The following is a 19,734-nucleotide window of genomic DNA, read 5'->3' as shown; positions in this document are numbered from 1 at the left end:
TGAGGGTTATTAAAAATAATAAGGGTTATTAAATAATTAAATCCTAATTTTATGATTTCATTACATGTACATTAGCATATTTAAGCAATACATCTGTAAAGCACATCACATATCATAATCTGCTGGTGCAGGTAATAAACTCTGTGATGTTCCCAATATACCAGGACCATTTTATGAGCAAAGCATGACTGGGATGAGACCAGCAGAGACCTTCAAAAGAGAAAATCAATTGAAGATGCACTAAAAATCAATTGGAGTCCTAGTAGATGGTACCTTGCAACAAATCTGACTGAAGAGTGGAGGTAGTTAAAAAGTTGCTGACATGGATTTAGAAATTGTCTAAGAATTAAAGCACTGAATCAATTCCAGTCATTACTAATTTACAACAATAGGTTTACATGCATTCAAGGCCAAAAAAAGTGGCCTTGGAAAAAACTCTGTTCTGATTGGTCAGATCTGTTGCCCTGTTTTGGAAACGAAATGGCCATCACTATATTTGAATTTTTAGCTCTGGAGGCTTCCTTAGCAATTGTATACACAACGATATGAACAGTAACAATGCCTTTGGTTTCACTGTACCAATTTGAGCCTGAGTCCTGATCCTTGCTTTCGCAGTGCAGAAAACAACTGTTCTTCTCAAACAGTTTTTTAGGGCCGGTCAAAGTAGATGTTGTTCGCGGGCAGAAAATGAAGACCATTGCATATTTGTTACTTCCTGCACGAATCTACGCTGGTTTACAAGGCTGGAATAACTGACGACTCGTTTCAGGCAGTTCAAAATCAATTGTGCAATTCGATTAAAAAAAATCCGAATTGTACCGAATTACAATGGTAATATCTGAAAATGCTTAATAGGGGCACTTTAAGAAATACAATATTTCAAAAAAATTTTTTGGATAAATCCAGAAATGGAATTATATGTAAATATATTTATACATATATTTATAAAGAAAACAAAATGTTTTATAAAAACATAAAACATTTTTATGTTTTACAGTAGGGGGAATTTAGATAGACAATGTTTTTAGTTGTCATGAAAATGTACCATTGCAAAAAAAAGTAATCGTAATGGTTCTAACAATTAATGAATAAATAAATGTACAATAAGTCATTATTTATAAAATAAACAGTTTAGCCTTATGAGCAAATATTACCTGCATATTAGTGCCTTTATAGTGAATCAGAGTATATTGTCTGTTGTGACCATAGCATAGACTATTTATCATACTCGCCCATTTCATGAACATGAATAATGAACACATTCCAACAACATTATTATTTTATTATTGTCAGGAATTTGATTTACGATGCACTTTGCACTTTCCACAGGGTCTATTCATAATATTGCTTCAGTGGTTAACAACTCTCTGCCACAAGATTATCAGTAAATAATGAATTACATTTTGGTCTCTTTCTTACTGTATGGCTTCAGAAGCCTAGTTGATATAGTGCACAAATTATATGAATCATTTGTGAGTGTACTATCCCTTTAATACTCACAGCTTCTCTTTTACATTTCTTTCTTTCCTTTTGATTGCTGAACCCTGGAGAGAATTAAGGCACAAAAGCAAATGGCTACACCACTTTCATTAATTCAGTGACAGAAGTGTGAATAAGCTCTCATTGTGATTTAAAATGAGGGCCTGTCAATGTCCCAGAATCCCTGCTGAAGGCCCTCTGCCTCCCAGCTGCGCTCTGAGAGAGAACAAGAGAGAGAGGGAGACGTATCGGACTCACGTATAGGACGTTGCTATGACCACAAAGACTGGTCCTTTGCTGTATAATGTAGGAGGCAGATGGTTTGTGGAGAAGTGTGTCCGCAAAGCCGACTTTCTCCATCTGGTTTCTTTTATTTAGAGCGGGGTGGTCAAAATATGATACCCACTCAAAAACTATAGTCTCTAAACTAGTCTCTGAATTTAAAGTTTATGCAAATAACACAAATAAATTACCGAAGCACGCAAAATTGGGTCATTACAGTAGATAGAGGATCTTGAGTTGAGAGTTAATCAATCTGAGCATTAGGGCTGCACAAAAAAAAAAAAAAAAAAGCTATATGCGATAACTCGTTAAATAATGCGATATATTCTATATGTGGCACAGTACTACTTTAAGAGTGTAAAATAGATTTTAATTATATTTAAAAAATGAAAATGAAATAACCAACATTCATGTTTCACATTATATTTTTGTTAAGAGAAAAAGCATCTTGTACACATTAGTACTTAGCTTATTGCGCCTAATAACAATAAGCATGTCCCACATATGTAACAGTCACGTGTCCAGTCTATTCTCTGCTGTCTGTGTCGACCTAAGCCTTTGACTTTTCCTAATCTTTTGAAGTAATAAAATCATTCAGTTATCGCAAGCTATTGCGATATGCATATTGCGATATTATTTTTCGATAATTCCGATATATCGTGCAGCCCTACTGAGCATCTACAATGGAACAAGCAACTGTTACCCCTGTAGACGGAAATTATTTGATTACCATGATATTAAAAACTCACGGTACATACTGTCCAGCAATGAGAGGTTTTTATAAGCGCAATAATAAATTGTAAAAATGAACAATTTAGGAAATTTGCTAGAAAAAAACTGTTGAAAATGAGAGGACGCTTCTTTTTTTTGCTGATATATGACTCAGACATGTTTTAGACAGATTTTATAACAATCATCCATGAATATTTTTTGTTGTTCTTTTACTTTTTATTTAGCTGCCACTAAACATCCCATTAAAAAGAGTAAATGATCACTTGATATATCAATCAGATGGCCTGTTACCGTCTAAATATATATTTAAGTTTTAATTTACATGCAAGCTTTACTGTAAAGTGCCTGGGAACAGAATGCTTCACATAGGTTCCAACAACAGGAAACATCCGAAAGCACAAGTGTCAAAAGCAACAGCCGTGATAACATTAAACACTATGCTGGGTAAATTAACGTGAATTCATTCACCACTTTCACGTGAACGTACGTATGCATGAGAAACAGAAAGAAAAGACAAAAGAGTGGGAGAAAGAGAGAGCTCAGAGCATTCAGTCAATGCTGTCAGTGATTTGTTCCAGACAGTCATGGTCGCAGCGTCTGCATGTCAGTGACGGCAGGACAGGAGTCTGTTCTGTAACGCTGCCAGCACAATCCAGAAAATCCTTGTTATTTTCATTACAGGGCCGCGGTCCAGCCTTGCATCATGTCTCATTCATTCAAAGGTATTGGCGGTTGGTATGCATCTTGTGTGCCTGAGTGTAAATAAAATATTATGCTATATGGTATCAGTTGAATTTGCAAGACCTTGAAAGATTAGGGCTGGGTATCGATTCAGATGTTACAATTCGATTCGATTTCGATTCGCAAGCTCTAATTCGATTCGATTTCGATTCTCGATTCGATTTTCGATTCGATTTTTCCAATTTCGATTCTAAATTAATTTCGATTCGACTCACTCAATGAATATTAAATACAAATCCTATATTTATTAAAAAAAGAAAAAGAAAAGAAAAAAAAGTGAACAAGTTTTCAAGTGTTTAATTAATAAAAAGAAATTAAGAGCTACAAACCTGTATATTAAACTCTTTTTATTTTAGGTACACTTGGGTACATTAAAACAGAACCCAACTCTTATATTTCAAATGCATACAATGAATAGACAGGATTTTGATGCAAGATGAAAAATTGATGCTGAAAATTGGACAAGTCAGAACAGTCGCATGTCTTGATCAAACAGGTTAACAATCCTCACATAAACCCACATATAAAAACGTTGCATATAATATAATATGTGCCCTTCCTGTCTAACAGCTAGGCCATACAGAAATTGAATAAAATTATCAAACAGTCTGTGTTGCATTAATTATAAATGATATATTGACTAATCAAAGTTACAAAAGTTCTTTATTCAAGAGCAGTGAGTGTTTTTCTCTGTTCTCTTTGTTCTTTGATTAACTTAAATGACAGAGATAATTAGTGGCTACAGTGTACTGTCCCTTTAAGACCAGCCGCTGTTGACAGAGACGCAGAACTCACACGCGGACTCATTCTCTCACGAGGCACAACTCTTCACGTTCGTCATAAGACTGCTCTTATGTTATAAAGATACTCGACAAAAATACATTTTGGCATAATTGTGTGTGTTCTTCGTTCAAGCGCGAAAGATAATTCTATTCTGTGCTGTCTTGTGCGCACGCACGATATCATCGCAAGTTTTTCTGTCACAGTCACGACAGCATTTTGGCAGCATTTTGGTCATATAGCCTAATTGCGTATAGGCTTGTCATAGCGATTGCGATATGATTAAACGTGCAGCACTAATTGAGGTTATTTTATGATTTAGATAAAACTACCATAAAATCTCACAGCATTAGCTATAAAATTGAGTTTGCAAGCCTATGAACAGTGGAGGAAAACTAATACATAAAGATGGAAAAAAATCGATTCTTGGCGTTTGAGAATCGATTTTGAATCGACCACATTTTAAAAAACGATTAATCGAAAAATCGATTTTTTTGCCCAGCCCTATGAAAGATTATTTCAAGTTTCAAGTTTAATTTATTAATAAAGCACATTTAAAACAACCTTGGTTGACCAAAGTGCTGCACAAGAGATATCTAGGTCCATCCCCAAAATTAAAGTAAACATTCACAAAACATTAAAAGCACAAGAGTACAAATAAGTTTTCAAAAGACTTCTAAACTCAGACACTGTGGACGCTGTTATGATAGATGATGGCAATTTGTTCCATAACCTGGGGCCAACTACTGCAAAGGCTCTGTCACCCCTGCATTCCAGTAGATCTGGGTACTCATAGTTTATGATTGGTCTGTGATCTGAGCAATCTGACTGGTTTGTGTTCCATAACCAACTCAGTAAGGTATTGAGGAGCGAGAAGCATGAATTACAATCTCAAAACTCTTCCTGCTTAGGAATGGTTTTAACTTTCGCTAATCTTCGGAGATGGTAAAAGCTGGAACTGACAACTGTATTGATTTGTTTGTTCAATTTTAAGCCACTATCCAGTGTAAAACCCAGATTCTTTGCAACAAAAGAACGATATGGAGTGAGAGACCCCAAGTCAACATTGCTCAGATCAGTAGGCCCAAACAGGACAATTTGACTTTTGTCATCATTCAAACGGAGAAAGTTATTGGTAAGCCATGTTTTCAAATCTTGAAAACAGTCTATCAGTTGATTTATGGCAGACTTGTCATTGCGCATAAATGGTATGTAAAGCTGCGAATCATCGGCATAGCAATGATACGACACACCGAATCTCCTAAATATAGAACCAATGGGTAGCATGTACAGTGAAAACAGTAACGGTGCTAAAGTTGAACCCTGAGGGACACCACATGTGCTACAGAAGAAAAATACTTCCCTTAATTTACAGAGAATCTTCTGTTGGACAGGAAGGACCAAAACCAGTCGAGTACAGTGCCTCTTACACCGATGTATTGCTCCAAGCGAGACAGCAGGATACCGTGATCAACAAAATCAAACGCAGAGCTGAGATCTAACATAATTAAAGCCATGGTATTACCAGCATCAGTTGACATTAAAATGTCATTAAAAGCTTTCAAAAGGGCAGTCTCTGTGCTGTGTAAGGTTTTAAAACCAGACTGAAAAATATATTTGTAGCTGCATAAATAAAAAAAAATCTAGAATTTTTGATAAAAACGGCAGGTTGGAGATTGGTAGAAAATTTTAGTAAACTGCAGGATCAGGCGAAGGCTTCTTTGGGATTGGTGACACTGAAGCTAAGATCAGGACCAATAGTGTCAAAAAATTTGTTTTACAAATCGTGAGGGCAAAACATTGTGGGGAGAAAAGTTGGTTTTTCATTTTAGAGTGATTTCTTTACATGTCTGTAAAGAGACTAATTCAAAATCACTCCATTGAGTAGTGGATAAAATGGGGTCTGGAATAGAATTTGCCATTGTAGATAATTTAACCCGTGCATTTTTAACTTTATCTAGGAAATACTTAAAAGTTTTCACATTGTGAAAATGAAATCTCTGGAAATATCTGCATCGGGGGGTTTAAAACAGAGTCTATCGTTGAAAATAAAATTCTAGAACAGTAAGAATTTTTGGCTATGATGTCCGATAAATATTTAGCTTTTGCAATCTTAGCAGCCTTTTGCAATTATGCAAAGAGGCCTTCAGTATTTCATTTGATACCTGAAGCCCATCCTACTTCCACTTTCGTTCACACTGACGACATTGCTGTCTAAGTTCTCGAATATCATTGTTTATCCATGGTTGGGATTTGCATTTCCGATTAACAAGCTTTCGAGGTGCAATAGCATCTAAAATATTGCAACATCTATTATTGAACAGTTGCACTTGACCATCAACACTCAAGTGGGAAGGAACAGAGTCCGAGGTAAGAGGTTGATATTCCTCCAGATATATATTAGAAAATGCATTACAAGATTGAGCAGTCAGAGTACGAGACCAGCATGCTTGAGCTGGTTTATTTATTTGAGATTTATCAGTATTTGAGCAGAGATTATTTAATCTGTAATGGAAAGTAAAATGTATTAATCCAAGTGGAAACAATATTTAACTGCATGCGACAAAAAACCTTCAAGCAAAAAAAGAAAGAGAGAGAATAATTGGCAAACCAAATTTCTGCACACTCCAATCTAAGCTCATGACTCCTCTCAAAAATACACCAAGGATTATGTGTAAGCAAAAATTAATCTAAAAATAAATCACACAATGATTTCAATTCTGACATCAGCATATATATGGCCAAAACAATGTCTTAAGCAATATTTTAAGCAAAAGTGAGGTCATCACATTTATTTTTGTTGCTCCATATAGTATCCCTATTGTATATACAATGTGGGTGAGTTGTAAAAAATGTGGGCGTACACTGACTTTTGGAGATCAGTCTGGAGAGTAAATCTATTACGCTTCTATTGCCAAGGGCTGCCTAGAGGGTTGGCCTAATAAACCTGTAGCTGTCTGTTTATCAAAGAACAAAAGAAAAAGAGGAAATCACTCACTGCTCTTGACTGAATAACTTTTGTAACTTTAATTGTAAGAATATTTTAGATTTGATTACTTTATTCAATTTCTGTAGTATTTCTTACCTAAATACTACTGTTAAACCTACCTGACAAACTTAAAGCACTGTTTATTTGTGCTACTACTTGTAATTTGTTAATTTGTTCGGTTTACTTATATTTTTTTTGAGAATTCATTCCAAAGTTTGAAATCAAGCTTGCGCTATGTGAGCTATTGCAACAAAATTACCCCATTGCAAATACACAAATACATTGAATGAGCAAACATTTAGGTGAGATAATTTTAATGGTAATTGTTGTCAATGTTTATATTGAATAAAAGCCTGAATTAATTAAAATCTGTTTTTCATATAAAGTGATTGTGTCTCTTCAGAAGACTTGGATTAAACCGCTTGATTCATATGGATTACTGTTACGATGTATCATGTACTTTTTGAAGTTTGAAAATATTGATAGACTATAGAATTTCAATGGAAGGACAAAAAAAAAGAGATATTAAAAATATCTATATGTGTCTATATGTTTACATATCTATGTGTCAGATGCTGGTGAGGTTAAGTGACACACACGAACAAGGAATCCAGTCTTTAATGATAAATACAGGAAGTAAACGACACATTACGTAACGATAATAACCAACAGAGGACAAAACTGAACAGGGAGTATAGGCCTATATGCAGGGATTAACAAGGAACTAAACCATAGGGAGGAGCTAATAGGGGCATAATCAGAAACCGAGAAAACTGAACGATCAAGGAAACAGGAACTAAGGGAAACAGAACCGCATATTAAAATAAGAGTCCATAGAACTAAACATAGCTAGTCGTGACAATATGGGTAGTATGACAGTTTTTCCCCATGGAATCGAAAATGGTCTCGAATATCAATAATTGTCAAGGTATCTTATCGAAATTCCAGTATTGTGACAACACACTAATACATACATATATTCATACACACACATACAGTACACTTCCTAAATGTAATTTTCATCATGTGTAACTGCTCTTAAAGGGATAGTTCACTCAAAAATGAAAATTGTGTCATCACTTACTCAACCTCGTGTTGTTCTAAACCTGCATTGGTTTCTCTGTTCTGTTGAACACAAAAGAAGATATTTTGAAGAATGTCGGTAACCAAACAGTTGATGGACCCCATTGACTTCCATAGTATTTTTTTTTTTTCACACTATAGAAGTCAATGGGGTCCATCAACTGTTTGGTTACCGACATTCTTCAAAATATCTTATTTTGTGTTCAACAGAACAGAGAAACCCATACAGGTTTAGAACAACACGAGGTCGAGTAAGTGATGACACAATTTTCATTTTTGAGTGAACTATCCCTTTAAATCAGATTATTCTCGGACAGATTATACATTTTTCAAAATCTAAACATAACCTCAATCATAGCCAGAGGTATAGAGAAAACAAATCATCTACTGTAGCAAATAGTCTTACCCTCATCTGTATCTTTTAAGACTAACATATTTGTCTGAATTACCTCAAGGCAAAGTCCTCAGAGGAAAAGACACAAGAGGGCTAGTGGTCATGCTGCCAGTTCATAGATTCATCATCATGACTCAGAGAAGAGTGGATGTTTCACAGGTTTCCTGTCAGTGTGAAGGAATATAGATAGATGCAGATACATTAGCAAGCCAGCATTATGGAGTCTTACAGCACATATTTACAATGGAGTCATATAGAAAGCTTTGCAGTAAAATAATAAAGCAAAATAACTGCCATACATATTGCACTGATATGTACTGCTTGACAAATCCACTATGAAAAAATAATAAATACTTTAACTGGCTTCAGTACTGGCCAAAAGTACTGATGAGAACTAACAGTAGCTACAGTCCACAACCAATATGGCTACACCTGGAGCTTGTTGAGTTTTGGTGGGGTTCTAATCCTATACGCAAGGTAATTTCCTGTTGTTGTATTTTTTAGCAGGTACCACCAGGGTATGTTTTCAGGTTTCTGGGAACCAGGGCAGTTTTCACAGTCTCAGGAGGCTTGTAAATCCAGGGTGGAGTTTGACTAGAATGCTTTCCTCAGCAGTGAGAGAAAGCGAATAATACTATCTTCGTTCTAGAACTAAACCTTGCTGAAAAGCTTGCACCTGCAAACGTTCACCGGTAAGTTCTGGTTTGTTGCTGTTCTAGCAGGTGGACCAGCATAGCCAACAGCAGAATTGAGGCTGGTTGACCAGTTTGGACTTTCTAAAGACTAAGCTAGTTAAGTCTAAAGCGGACACACAAACACCAGTATCCTATGATGGAGACCAGCATTCAAAACATATTTTTGGTCTTTCCAATTATTAATGGAAAATTCTCCGTTGAAACATAATATATAAGCTACTGTTAAAAAGTTTGTGGTTAGGAGATTCTGAAAGACCAAGACTGCATTTATTTCATCAAAAAATATTTTACAATATTATTACAATATATATATGAAAAATGTCAGTCTTGTCAAAATTACAAACCACTCACTTCTAGCTTCTGACCAAGGTTGCATCTCAATTCTAGTTTTACTTGATCTCAGAGCTGCGTTCGACACATACTCTTAGATAGATTACAAAATTACACTGGTATTCAGGAACAGACATTAATATGATTTAAATAGTACCTATCTTAGTACCATACTAAATAGTACCTTAAATAGTATCAAAAAGTACCAGGTACCAGTATTTAAACAGGAATTTTTCCAAGTTACCATCAGTAAATAATGGTGTGCCGCAAGGGTTTGTTTTAGGCCCTCTGCTATTTTCAATATACATGCTGCCCCTTGAAAATATTTTTTAGAAAACATGGAATTAGTTTTCACAGTTATGCTGATGTTACCTCATTTATATTTGATTCATTATAATATATTTCATTACGACTGTAATGACAGAAGTGAAGTGACAGAGTGTTAAAATATAAATATTAGATGAAAAGTAATTTTTTATCTAAATTTGGATAAGACTGATGTATTATTTATTGGGCCAAAAATGTACATATAATCTCTTAAAATAATTGTACTGTTACTTCATCCTCTACAAGGCCCTAGACCCTAGACCTTGGTGTTATATTAGACAGCACCTTGTCTTTTGAAAATCATATTTCATGTTACAAAAACAGCCTTCTTCCACCTCAGAAACATTGTTAAGCTATGGAACATGTTATCTGTTTTTGATGCAGAAAAGCATCAAATGTTAATGCATGCATTACCTCTAGACTGGATTACTGTAATGCACTACAAGGTGGTTGTCCTGAATCCTCAATAAACAAGCAACAATTAGTCCAGTTAGTGCAGCAGCAAGAGTTCTTACCAGGTCGAGAAAATATGACCATATAAGCCCAATTCTATCATCTCTGCACTTACCTATTAAGTTCTGTATCGATTACAAAGTATTGCTACTGAACATAAGGCCCTTAATGGTTCAGCTCCTGTGTATTTAACCAAACTTCTATCGCTCTACAATCTATCACGCTCTTTAAGGTCTTAAACTCTGGACTTTTGGTAGTACATAGGATATCTAAGTCCACTAGGAGGGAGAGCGTTTTCGCATTTGGCTCCTAACCTCTGGAATAAACCAAATCTAGATAAACAAACATCTCTTTAACCAAGCATTCGCATAATCCATCCCATAACCTTGCACTCCCCAGTTATATCAGATCAAAATCATATGACTATGTATTACTTGAAACATTATGAACAGCAGCTACGTTATTTTCCATTTGCTTTTCTGTTTCTGCTTTGGGATGCCCATCCCGAGGTATCTAGAGATAAGTCAGCTCCAGTTTGAATCCAGTCACTTAGGAAGATTTCAGATGACTCAAAACCTGTGAAGAGATGTCGCCAACCCCTGCCAGGACTTCAGAGGACGCCAACGCTGAATAAACATGCACCACTGCCAAATTTTCTATATATTGTAATCATTACAATCACAACTTGAAATTATTAGCTTTAATGAGCTCATTGTTTCCACCTAAATGAATTCATGATATCAGCTAACTGCATGATTTGTATTATCTTAGAGCTGTACATTGTGGACATATGGACATAATCAACACAGGTGACTGATAACAATTTACTCTAAATTCTAATGTATAAACCTGGATTTTCTTTAAAGCTGCTTTGAAACATTATGTATTGTGAAAAGCGCTATACAAATAAATGTGAATTGAATTGAATTACAGACTAAACCAGACCTTCCTGGTAAGTGTTCATAAAAAAAGATGGGGAGGAGGAAACACTGAACAGTTCTTCAGCTAAACATCTCTGCAGCAATGCAGCACTTCTTATTCACTGCAACACATGTTCAGCTGACAATGGAATGCAGGGCGAGAATAATAGAGGACTATATTACTCCAAATCACCCTTTGGGGTAGAAGTCGCCTGGGATTTAGGAGCCCAGAGCAGGAAAGAGGCTTTTCTTCTTTATTATACCTTGTTGAAAGAGATAGGCAGAATTTGATCATGTTCGAGATTGAAATTCGCAGCATGCAAAGTAACAAAACAGACTATGAAAACAGCCTCATCTTTAGCTGAACAGTGCCTCTTAAATCTCTTATTTTGGGTAAGCAGCATTAATGCACATCAGCACTGCGCACTGCCAATAGGGTTGTCAGTTAATGTGTAAATTATCTGCAACTTGTATGCCAGTTCACTTCAATGTAAATTTCATTAAATAACAAACAATAAATCTGCTGCACCCTCCAAGGCAATGAAAACAAGCCCATTCATCACATTTAAAACAGTATGAGCCAGTATGATATGATATCTCTCTTTATGTCTCTCCCTTTTTTGTCTCTTTTTCAAAGTGCACAGACTAGTCCAGGTCTGGAGTCTTTTAGGACAGTAAATTGCCCTGTATAGAGAGGTTGTATTCCAGTCCTCTGCCTCAAGCATCTTATAACATCATCACTTAGTAGCCATCCTTAGAGAGAGAGCGTCCTATACATGATGGGAAGTGAACTGAGACAGGGCAGGGTTCCATTTAATTAGCACACAGGTCAGGAGCCATGGGCCACAACCACCTGAACATACAAACACTGAAGGACAGGAAAATGTGCAACTGGGTATCATCCAAACAGGATGTAATGGATGGCCAAGTCTTCTTTTAACATGCTGCTGGCATGGAAATAATATTGGTGGTGGGGAAATGAGATTTAGTGGGGGATTATATTGATATAATCATACATGTCTGGTGTCTAACCAGAGCAGCTGTGAATCAAGACATCAAAATGAAAATCACATTTTTAATATGAAATTAAAATGTTCAATGTAGACTGTTGAACAATCCCATTTTGTTTTTTACAGAAATAAACGGATATAAAAATGGATCGGTTAAAATGTTGGCATTTTAGGAAAGCAAATTCATCTAAGATACAGTAGATAGACAGCTAGAGATTTTGGGTTTCTCTCGATGATGAAGTAATGAGAGAAAAAAAACTCTACAAAGTGAAAGGAGAATAGGAAGTGTGTTGACCGTGATACACTTTATGAGGCAGCAAATGGATATGTCACACTTAGTGAGAGAACAAATGAGGGATATATAGTCTATAGTCTACAACTGCCTGAAACAGTCATAACAGAGACTTTATTCATTTAATTGTCAAAGCCCACAGTTTCTTTTACTGCAGGCACTGAAGTTGCAGTCTAGAAGGCTAAAGTAAAGCAACAATCAATACACACACCCCTGGGTAAAGTAGGCCGGCTCTTTCCCAAAGTCTCATTGCAGCAGAAATAAACACAGCGAAAAACTGTGCAGGGTTCTAGTCTAGGCAGTGTCTTCACTGAGAAGAGAGGCACAAATTGCTCATTGCTTGATTAAAAGGTACAGACCCAAAGCCACACCAATTCAAGTTACAACTGTTAGATATATACAAATCCACTAGAACGCTCATCTCTGAAAAACCATAAGAGACAACTACTAGATTGGCATATTCAGATATAGCCTTTCTGGTGTTTTTATTGGCAGGTTTCAAATTATTCTTTGGCTACTTCACTAAGGCGCATCGATTAGAGTGTACTTAAGCAGGGACTTATGACATTGATAGGTCATTATAGGGCTTTCTGGATGGTTGCTAAGTGGGTTTATTACTTGCCCAAATCAAAAGACGCTATCCCTATTTTATCGTTCATCATGTGAAAATTATGGTAAATTATGGAAAATTAGGGTAGAAAAACCGCTCAACCAGATGCATAATTTGAGGTATCATCCATCTCTGAGTAATGCACCACCAAAGTTTACATTTACGCATTTGGCAGATGCTTTTATCTGTACCTATAACCTTCAGGATGAGCAACAAAAAAAGTGATGCTTCCCGTAGCAAGCAGCAATGATGTATAATTAATTCAGTTTAGTAGTAGCATTGCACTGTTAGTAGCACTGGAAATGCTGTTTATTGGTATTAATTTGGAGAATGGTGCTGGCAATACAACAATCATTTGCATCTGAGGCTCAAATCAATATTTCTCACCTCTAGGGGGTTCTTGAGAGATGAGTTTCTTTGTGCCAAGAGGTTAGGCTATGGGGGCTGGGCAGAAAAACTAGGGTCTGTCCTGTCCACCAGTCTTTATCGATTAGCTCCTTGAACCTCTGCTGATTTTGTGAGGGGATGGTGAGGCTTTTTTTACTGCATCCTTCTGTCTGTCTCTTACCACTTCTCTTTTATTTTTCTTCTTCTGTCAAGACAGGCAGATTTATGACTCCATATGGATGACCTAGAAATGCTCTATGCCCTTTTGTGAGTATTCAAAAGAGGTCTAAGGTCTAAACTCAAAGAGTTCATCAGTATTCCAACCTACCTAACTCCACCTTTCGATACCACACTTACATTCTTACTTTGTGTACTACCAACTGCTTTCTCCCTACATAATACATAAGAGGTACAGATCTATGACTTTGTGCAGGGCTTTAAGCTCAGATTCATAATAAATGTTAACTAAAGTTGTGGAGGCTGCCTTTGACATACTGTAAGTATATTTGCGGTCACAAAACCACCTGCATCTATGATGTTTATTTTCACTAGACAGCGCTTGTGTACTTAAACTTAATATATAATATTTAATAATATTTTGACTATTTCATAACGCTTACTGTGATTTCTACACCCAACTGTTGTTTTTATGTGCAATATTTATTCTTTCAAAGAGTTTTTGGTTATATTTGATCTTTTTACCATCATGCTTTTTGTATGTCTTGCTGGTTTATCATCCACATGAAGAGATAGAACAATGCTATAATCTCAAAGTTTAAGATGTTTAAGTCATCCAATCAAGAAATCCCAAGAAATCAACCCCCCTCTTAGCTCACAAGCAGGCAAAAGTGGAATGTGTTTTATTTGTCCTTTTTATTCATTACCAAGGTGTTGGTGTACGGTGTTGGTGTTAATGTCGATGACTGCATTAAACATCTGTGAGAAAAGAACCTCAGCCTCATACTGAGTCCTTTGAGGATCATTCATAGAGTAAAATTACATTTTATGGTTTAAAAGTACATATCTTAAACAGTATGGCATTGTGATATGACAAGGTCATGGGTTTGATTCAGGGAATGCATTAACTAATTAAATGTTTAGCCTGAAAGCAATTTAAGTTGCTCTGAATAAAAGAATAATTATAGCCTACAATATAAACTTTCAGCTCAGATATTGGATGTGCAGCATCTCCAAAATAAATTCAAATTTCTCCTGTCTTATCAATGTAGATCAAGTCACATCAAGAGCATTTCAGTGGAAACAGAACTGTAGGGCACTACACTGTTCAAGTACACACAAACACCCTCCATTTGTAACCATAAAACACTCAACAGTCTGTTTCCTCTGTGTCCTGAGGGACCGAAAAACCTTTTGAGCTCTATTTGCTGTTTATCACAAGTAGCCTAGATTGAAAAACAAATGCATACCAATTTACCACTTTACTCCTTTATTGTAGGTCTGAATAAATGAAGATTTCTGTAGAACACAAAAGAAGAAATTTTGCAAAAAAAATGTATCCGTGTTTTTTTGGCCCACACAATGAAAGTCAGTGGTGTCTAACATTGTTTTAGATTATTCGATTTTTAGACTATTGACTTTCACTGTATAGACAAAAAGAGTTGAAACATTCTTCAAAATATCTTCTCTGTTCCAAAAAATAAAAAAATAAAAAATGAAACGGTTTGCAAAGACATGATGGTAAGTAAGTGATTTTAAATTTTAGGTGAACTATCCCTTTAAGCAGGCTTTGGGGTTTATACAGGTGTAGCATTTCCTTTTTACCAACATTTAATAAACTAATGGCATTGGGCCTGTTTTCCAATGCCCAAATATCTTGATCTTTATGCTGAATTTAACAAGATAATCAATAAATTCATGAGTTCTAAAATCAATTCTGACTTTATGAATAAGAAAAAATGACCCACCAACTGTATGCTAACTAAATATGTGCACTTCCATTAAAAAAAAACCCCACCACAGTTATGCTTAACACACAAAAGTGGAAAATTACAGCAATAATAACAAATTAAAAAGCTCTTACTGGGATATACGGGAACAATAAAAAACAAATACAAACAAATTCTTTAAAAAAAAGGTGTGTACAGTATATGGTGGAGGCGTCTCTCCTAAAACTGTCCTCAGAAAGATTTCATATGGTATTTCCTTTCTCTTGCACATTTAGAAAATCTGGTTTGCAAGTAAATTCTAGGCTAACTCTCAAAGGATTTGAGCTGGGAGCCCAAAGGCAAATGGTGCAGTGTGGTCTTTTATATTCTGTTTAATATTCATCAAAATAAAGGAGGAACCGAGACAGAGAAAAAGAGAAAAAAAAGACCAAATACAGCAAGTCAATCTTCAAGATAAAATATCACCTCCAGCACTCGTGCCCTTCACAAGACTATCAGCCGCAGACAGACTCTATTATAAACAGCACAGACGCTTTGAAAAGAAAGAGACATAGAGATACTATTTGAAAGGCAAGAACCCAAACAGATGTGCTTTATTGATTGTATCATGAACCCTAAAAGATAAATCTGAATTTAAACTGTCTGCACGTTCTGTACTCAAAGCTTTCCTAAATAAACAGGAAAATGCATTTTTAATTTTTCTGAAATTAAATAGATAAAATACATTTATCACATTGCAAAAAACTAACAGATGCTGCAAAGTTCTAGCAATTCCAAATGAATTGATACAATGAAGGTGATTTTTTTCAAACTGACCCTAATTTTTGGCTGGCTAGGAAAGACAAACTCTATTATGATTTGTATGATAGAATTAATTAAAGACAAGCCCACGGGGCAGACTACAGTAGCCAGATCTAGGGGGAGCTGCCATGAAAAAAACGCAATTACTGACACCATTTCATGACAGTTATTCACTGCAAATGACTCACTGCTGTCAGTAAATAACCATACATGTCTGAGATAAGCATTCATATTGTCAAGCTTAACAAAGACCCATTAGTCATAGTCGTTGCTTTCCTTCAGGGGAATTTAGGGGGCATTAGGGTAACAAAATAAGATGGGAATGCATGATAGAATGCCGATATCCGATATGCCGATTTTTTCCAACTCATTTTGGCAAATAGCCAATGGCGATATATTTTCCTTTTGTTTGGAAACGTCACCAAGTCTCTCCTGTGCAGAGTTCATAAGCAAAAACGTACTTGTTAGAACTAAAACATTAACTATAAAGTTATTTTTATAATGAGAGTAGGCTACATTGAAAGCTTTGAAACTAACAATAATAAAATCAATACTTTTTTGTCATATCGGCATAATTTTTCATATCAGGCCGATGTTCTACAATTTAAGCCTTTATCGGCTAATTTCTGATGATGTGCCGATAATATCATGCATCCCTAGACGGGTCCAAATAACATCAACTAATATTTCTATGTGACTTTCAGAAGGTGAATTTGTATTTGAGCTCGTTTTTTTAACAGCACTGAAAACACTAATGATGACAACCTAAACAAAGGTCAAAAGGTCAGGCTACACTGCTTCAATGGCGGTCATGATTGCTGTACAAGTTCCTATAAGCAACATACTATTATTTAAAAGTTTGGGGTCAATAAGATTTTTTTTTTTAAATGAGATGAATACTTTTATTCTGCAAGAATGCATTCAATTGATCAAAATGATCAGTAAAGACTTGTTATAAAGTGTTATACCGTGTTATAAAGACTTATATTTCAAATAAATGCTGTTTTTGAACGCTCTATTCTATCCTGAAAACAATTTATCACCATTCCCACAAAAATATTAAGCATCACAACCGTTTTCAGCATTGACATTAATGAAAAATGTTTCTTGAGCACCAAATCAGCTTTGCCACCACAAGGATAATAAAAAAAAAAGTATATATATATATATTCAAATTTTTTATGCAATAATTGTAATAATATTTCAAAATAGTATTGTTATTACTGTATTTTTGATCAAATAAAGCAGCCTTGGTGGCTTGGTTAGTAAAATAGACTTCTTTCAAAAACATTAAACAATCTTCCTGACCCCAAAATTTTGAACGGTGGTGTAGTAAATACAACAAATCACCTAGTATCAAATATGACTTATTATGAGAAACTTTCAGATTTGACAATTGAACATGTTATATCCCTACCCCTCTTTGTCATCAGTCACACTGACAATCACCTGTAATGGTTATTCCCACTGTGCTGTGAAGCCACAGTCCCTGGATCACTGCAGCTGGTGCAGCAGTCAGAAAGTATCTTCCATCTTTTGTCTCTCTGTCTCTCTCCTTTCATCTCTATCTCTTCATCATTTCACCTCTCTAAAAGAGCCCATTTGTCCCAGGATACATTACAGTGTGGTCAGTTGAATACAGCAATGGGTGTCCACTTTAGATGGTTACTGTTTACTCCATTTGCCTCATCGTTCTTATCATTAAGGATGTAAGAAAACCCCACAATTAAGAAAAGCATGAACTGAGAGCGAATTTGATGTTTCAAAAATAGTTTTGAGAGTATTATAACAATAAAAGTGCATACAAATGATTCATAAAAGCTTCAACCATCACACTAAACAAGCCAACAACATGCTTAGTTAGTTCTGAGATTTATACATACAAATATACAGACGATAAAATTTCACTTATACTGTATAGACCATATTGAGTAAACATCAGAGATACAGAAAGAAGACAGAATTTCACAGCAGGGATGGACTATATGGGACAATGGCACAGCAAACCTTCCTGACACACCAAAGATTCTTCATAAACCCGTGACAGTGACACCAGAATCAATCATTGCTTGAGCAAGTCTAAATTTACCAACAGTTTTTTTTTTTTTTTTTTTATAAATAAAAACTCAATTTCTTACAAAACAGTAGCCTACCATGAAAATTCTAAGGAAACCCAATTTCTTTCAACAATATTTACAAATATATTTACAAAACAGTACCATGAAAATTCTATGGTATGGGTAATGAAAGAGAGGTTAAAATAAATGTCAAATATGATATCTATTATGATATAATAGAAAATTATATATATATATATATATGTGTGTGTGTGTGTGTGTGTGTGTGTGTGTGTGTGTGTGTGTGTGTGTGTGTGTGTGTGTGTGTGTGTGTGTGTGTGTGTGTGTGTGTGTATGTATGTATGTATGTATGTATATTTACAGACATTTGTTCCAGACATACACACATGTACATTTATATCAGCTCATCGAAGCTATGTTTACCTCCTGTAGCTGCTCCAACTCCTGTTTGAGAGCCTCCTGCTCGGTCTCGAGCTCCCCGTACTGCTGCTTGAGCGTCTGGTTCTCCTCCAACACCACCAGACCGCATTCCGCAGCCCGGATCTTCTCCCGGTTTGCTTCAGCGAGCTCACGGGTCAGCCTTTCCACCTCGGCCCGGTACTGATCCACCGATTCCCCGCATCCTCCCCCGGCTGCCATCGCCTCCGGACGGGTGTGATCTCTGCGTCCCTCACGCGCTCTCGGAGAGGCGAAGGCTGATGAGGAGATTCAGGTGAATGCTGCAGTCCTTCCGTCCCGATGCGCCTCCTGTTTGCTGATGATTATATGATGTTTAAACGAGTGTCATGGGCTGGACTCGATTGCTTCATTGTAAACAGTGCTGTGATAAACTGCTCTACAGTTCCATCCATCAAAAACACATTTTCCCCCCCGGTTTTAACTTAAAATGTCATGAGGAAAACCGGCGCCATCTACACGGAATGCAAAGTGGGCAGAAGTTCTGTCTCTTAACCCGTGACGTCACTCCCTCCCCCTTGTCTCTCATCTTTTATATCATTTATATAGTATCATTAGTAGATATTGTTAGTGGTAGGCCTGGCTATATGTATACATAGTTCAGTTGAAGAGAGTGCAATACAAATATAATGATTTAAATCATATGTAAATTATAATAATTAATTCTAATATTCAACACATACATTTAGCCTATTATCCTCAAAATAAATGTGAAAATTTTTGAGATTTTCATCTGCTTAAATCTGCAAATTCCCATGTTTAGGGCTAACCTTAATATAATGCTATTGTGTTTGAAAACAAGAATCTTATTAAATGCTATTCAGCCACCTGCTGGAAAAGAACGTACGTTACATGCTTAAAGAGAAGTGGTTGAAATTATGAGCAAAATAACAATAATTATAAAATAGGGAACTGTACAATTGTACATTTCTGGAATGGAAATGCCATGGGCATATCTAAAGTGACCATATTTTCTAATTATGCACAG

General features: G+C 35.8%; 1 protein-coding gene across 4 annotated transcripts in view; it reads right to left on the bottom strand.

Moving 5' to 3' along the window:
* The window catches only part of bicd1a (bicaudal D homolog 1a), a 44,103-nt gene extending 24,881 nt beyond the window's left edge, over nucleotides 1-19,222 (bottom strand). For all 4 annotated transcript variants that reach the window (XM_082182066.1, XM_082182067.1, XM_082182068.1 and 1 more), the window contains exon 1: nucleotides 18,714-19,222. In XM_082182066.1, the coding sequence (XP_082038192.1) occupies nucleotides 18,714-18,929 (216 nt within the window). In that variant the 5' untranslated portion in view covers nucleotides 18,930-19,222. The remainder of the gene's footprint in view (nucleotides 1-18,713) is intronic.
* Nucleotides 19,223-19,734: the final 512 nt, after the last annotated feature.

The sequence above is a fragment of the Leuciscus leuciscus genome (assembly GCF_965113295.1).
Source record: "Leuciscus leuciscus genome assembly, chromosome: 10".
Lineage (NCBI taxonomy): Eukaryota > Metazoa > Chordata > Actinopteri > Cypriniformes > Leuciscidae > Leuciscus > Leuciscus leuciscus.
The sequence above is the reverse complement of the archived record's forward strand: the minus strand, read 5'-3'. Positions and strand labels throughout refer to the sequence as shown.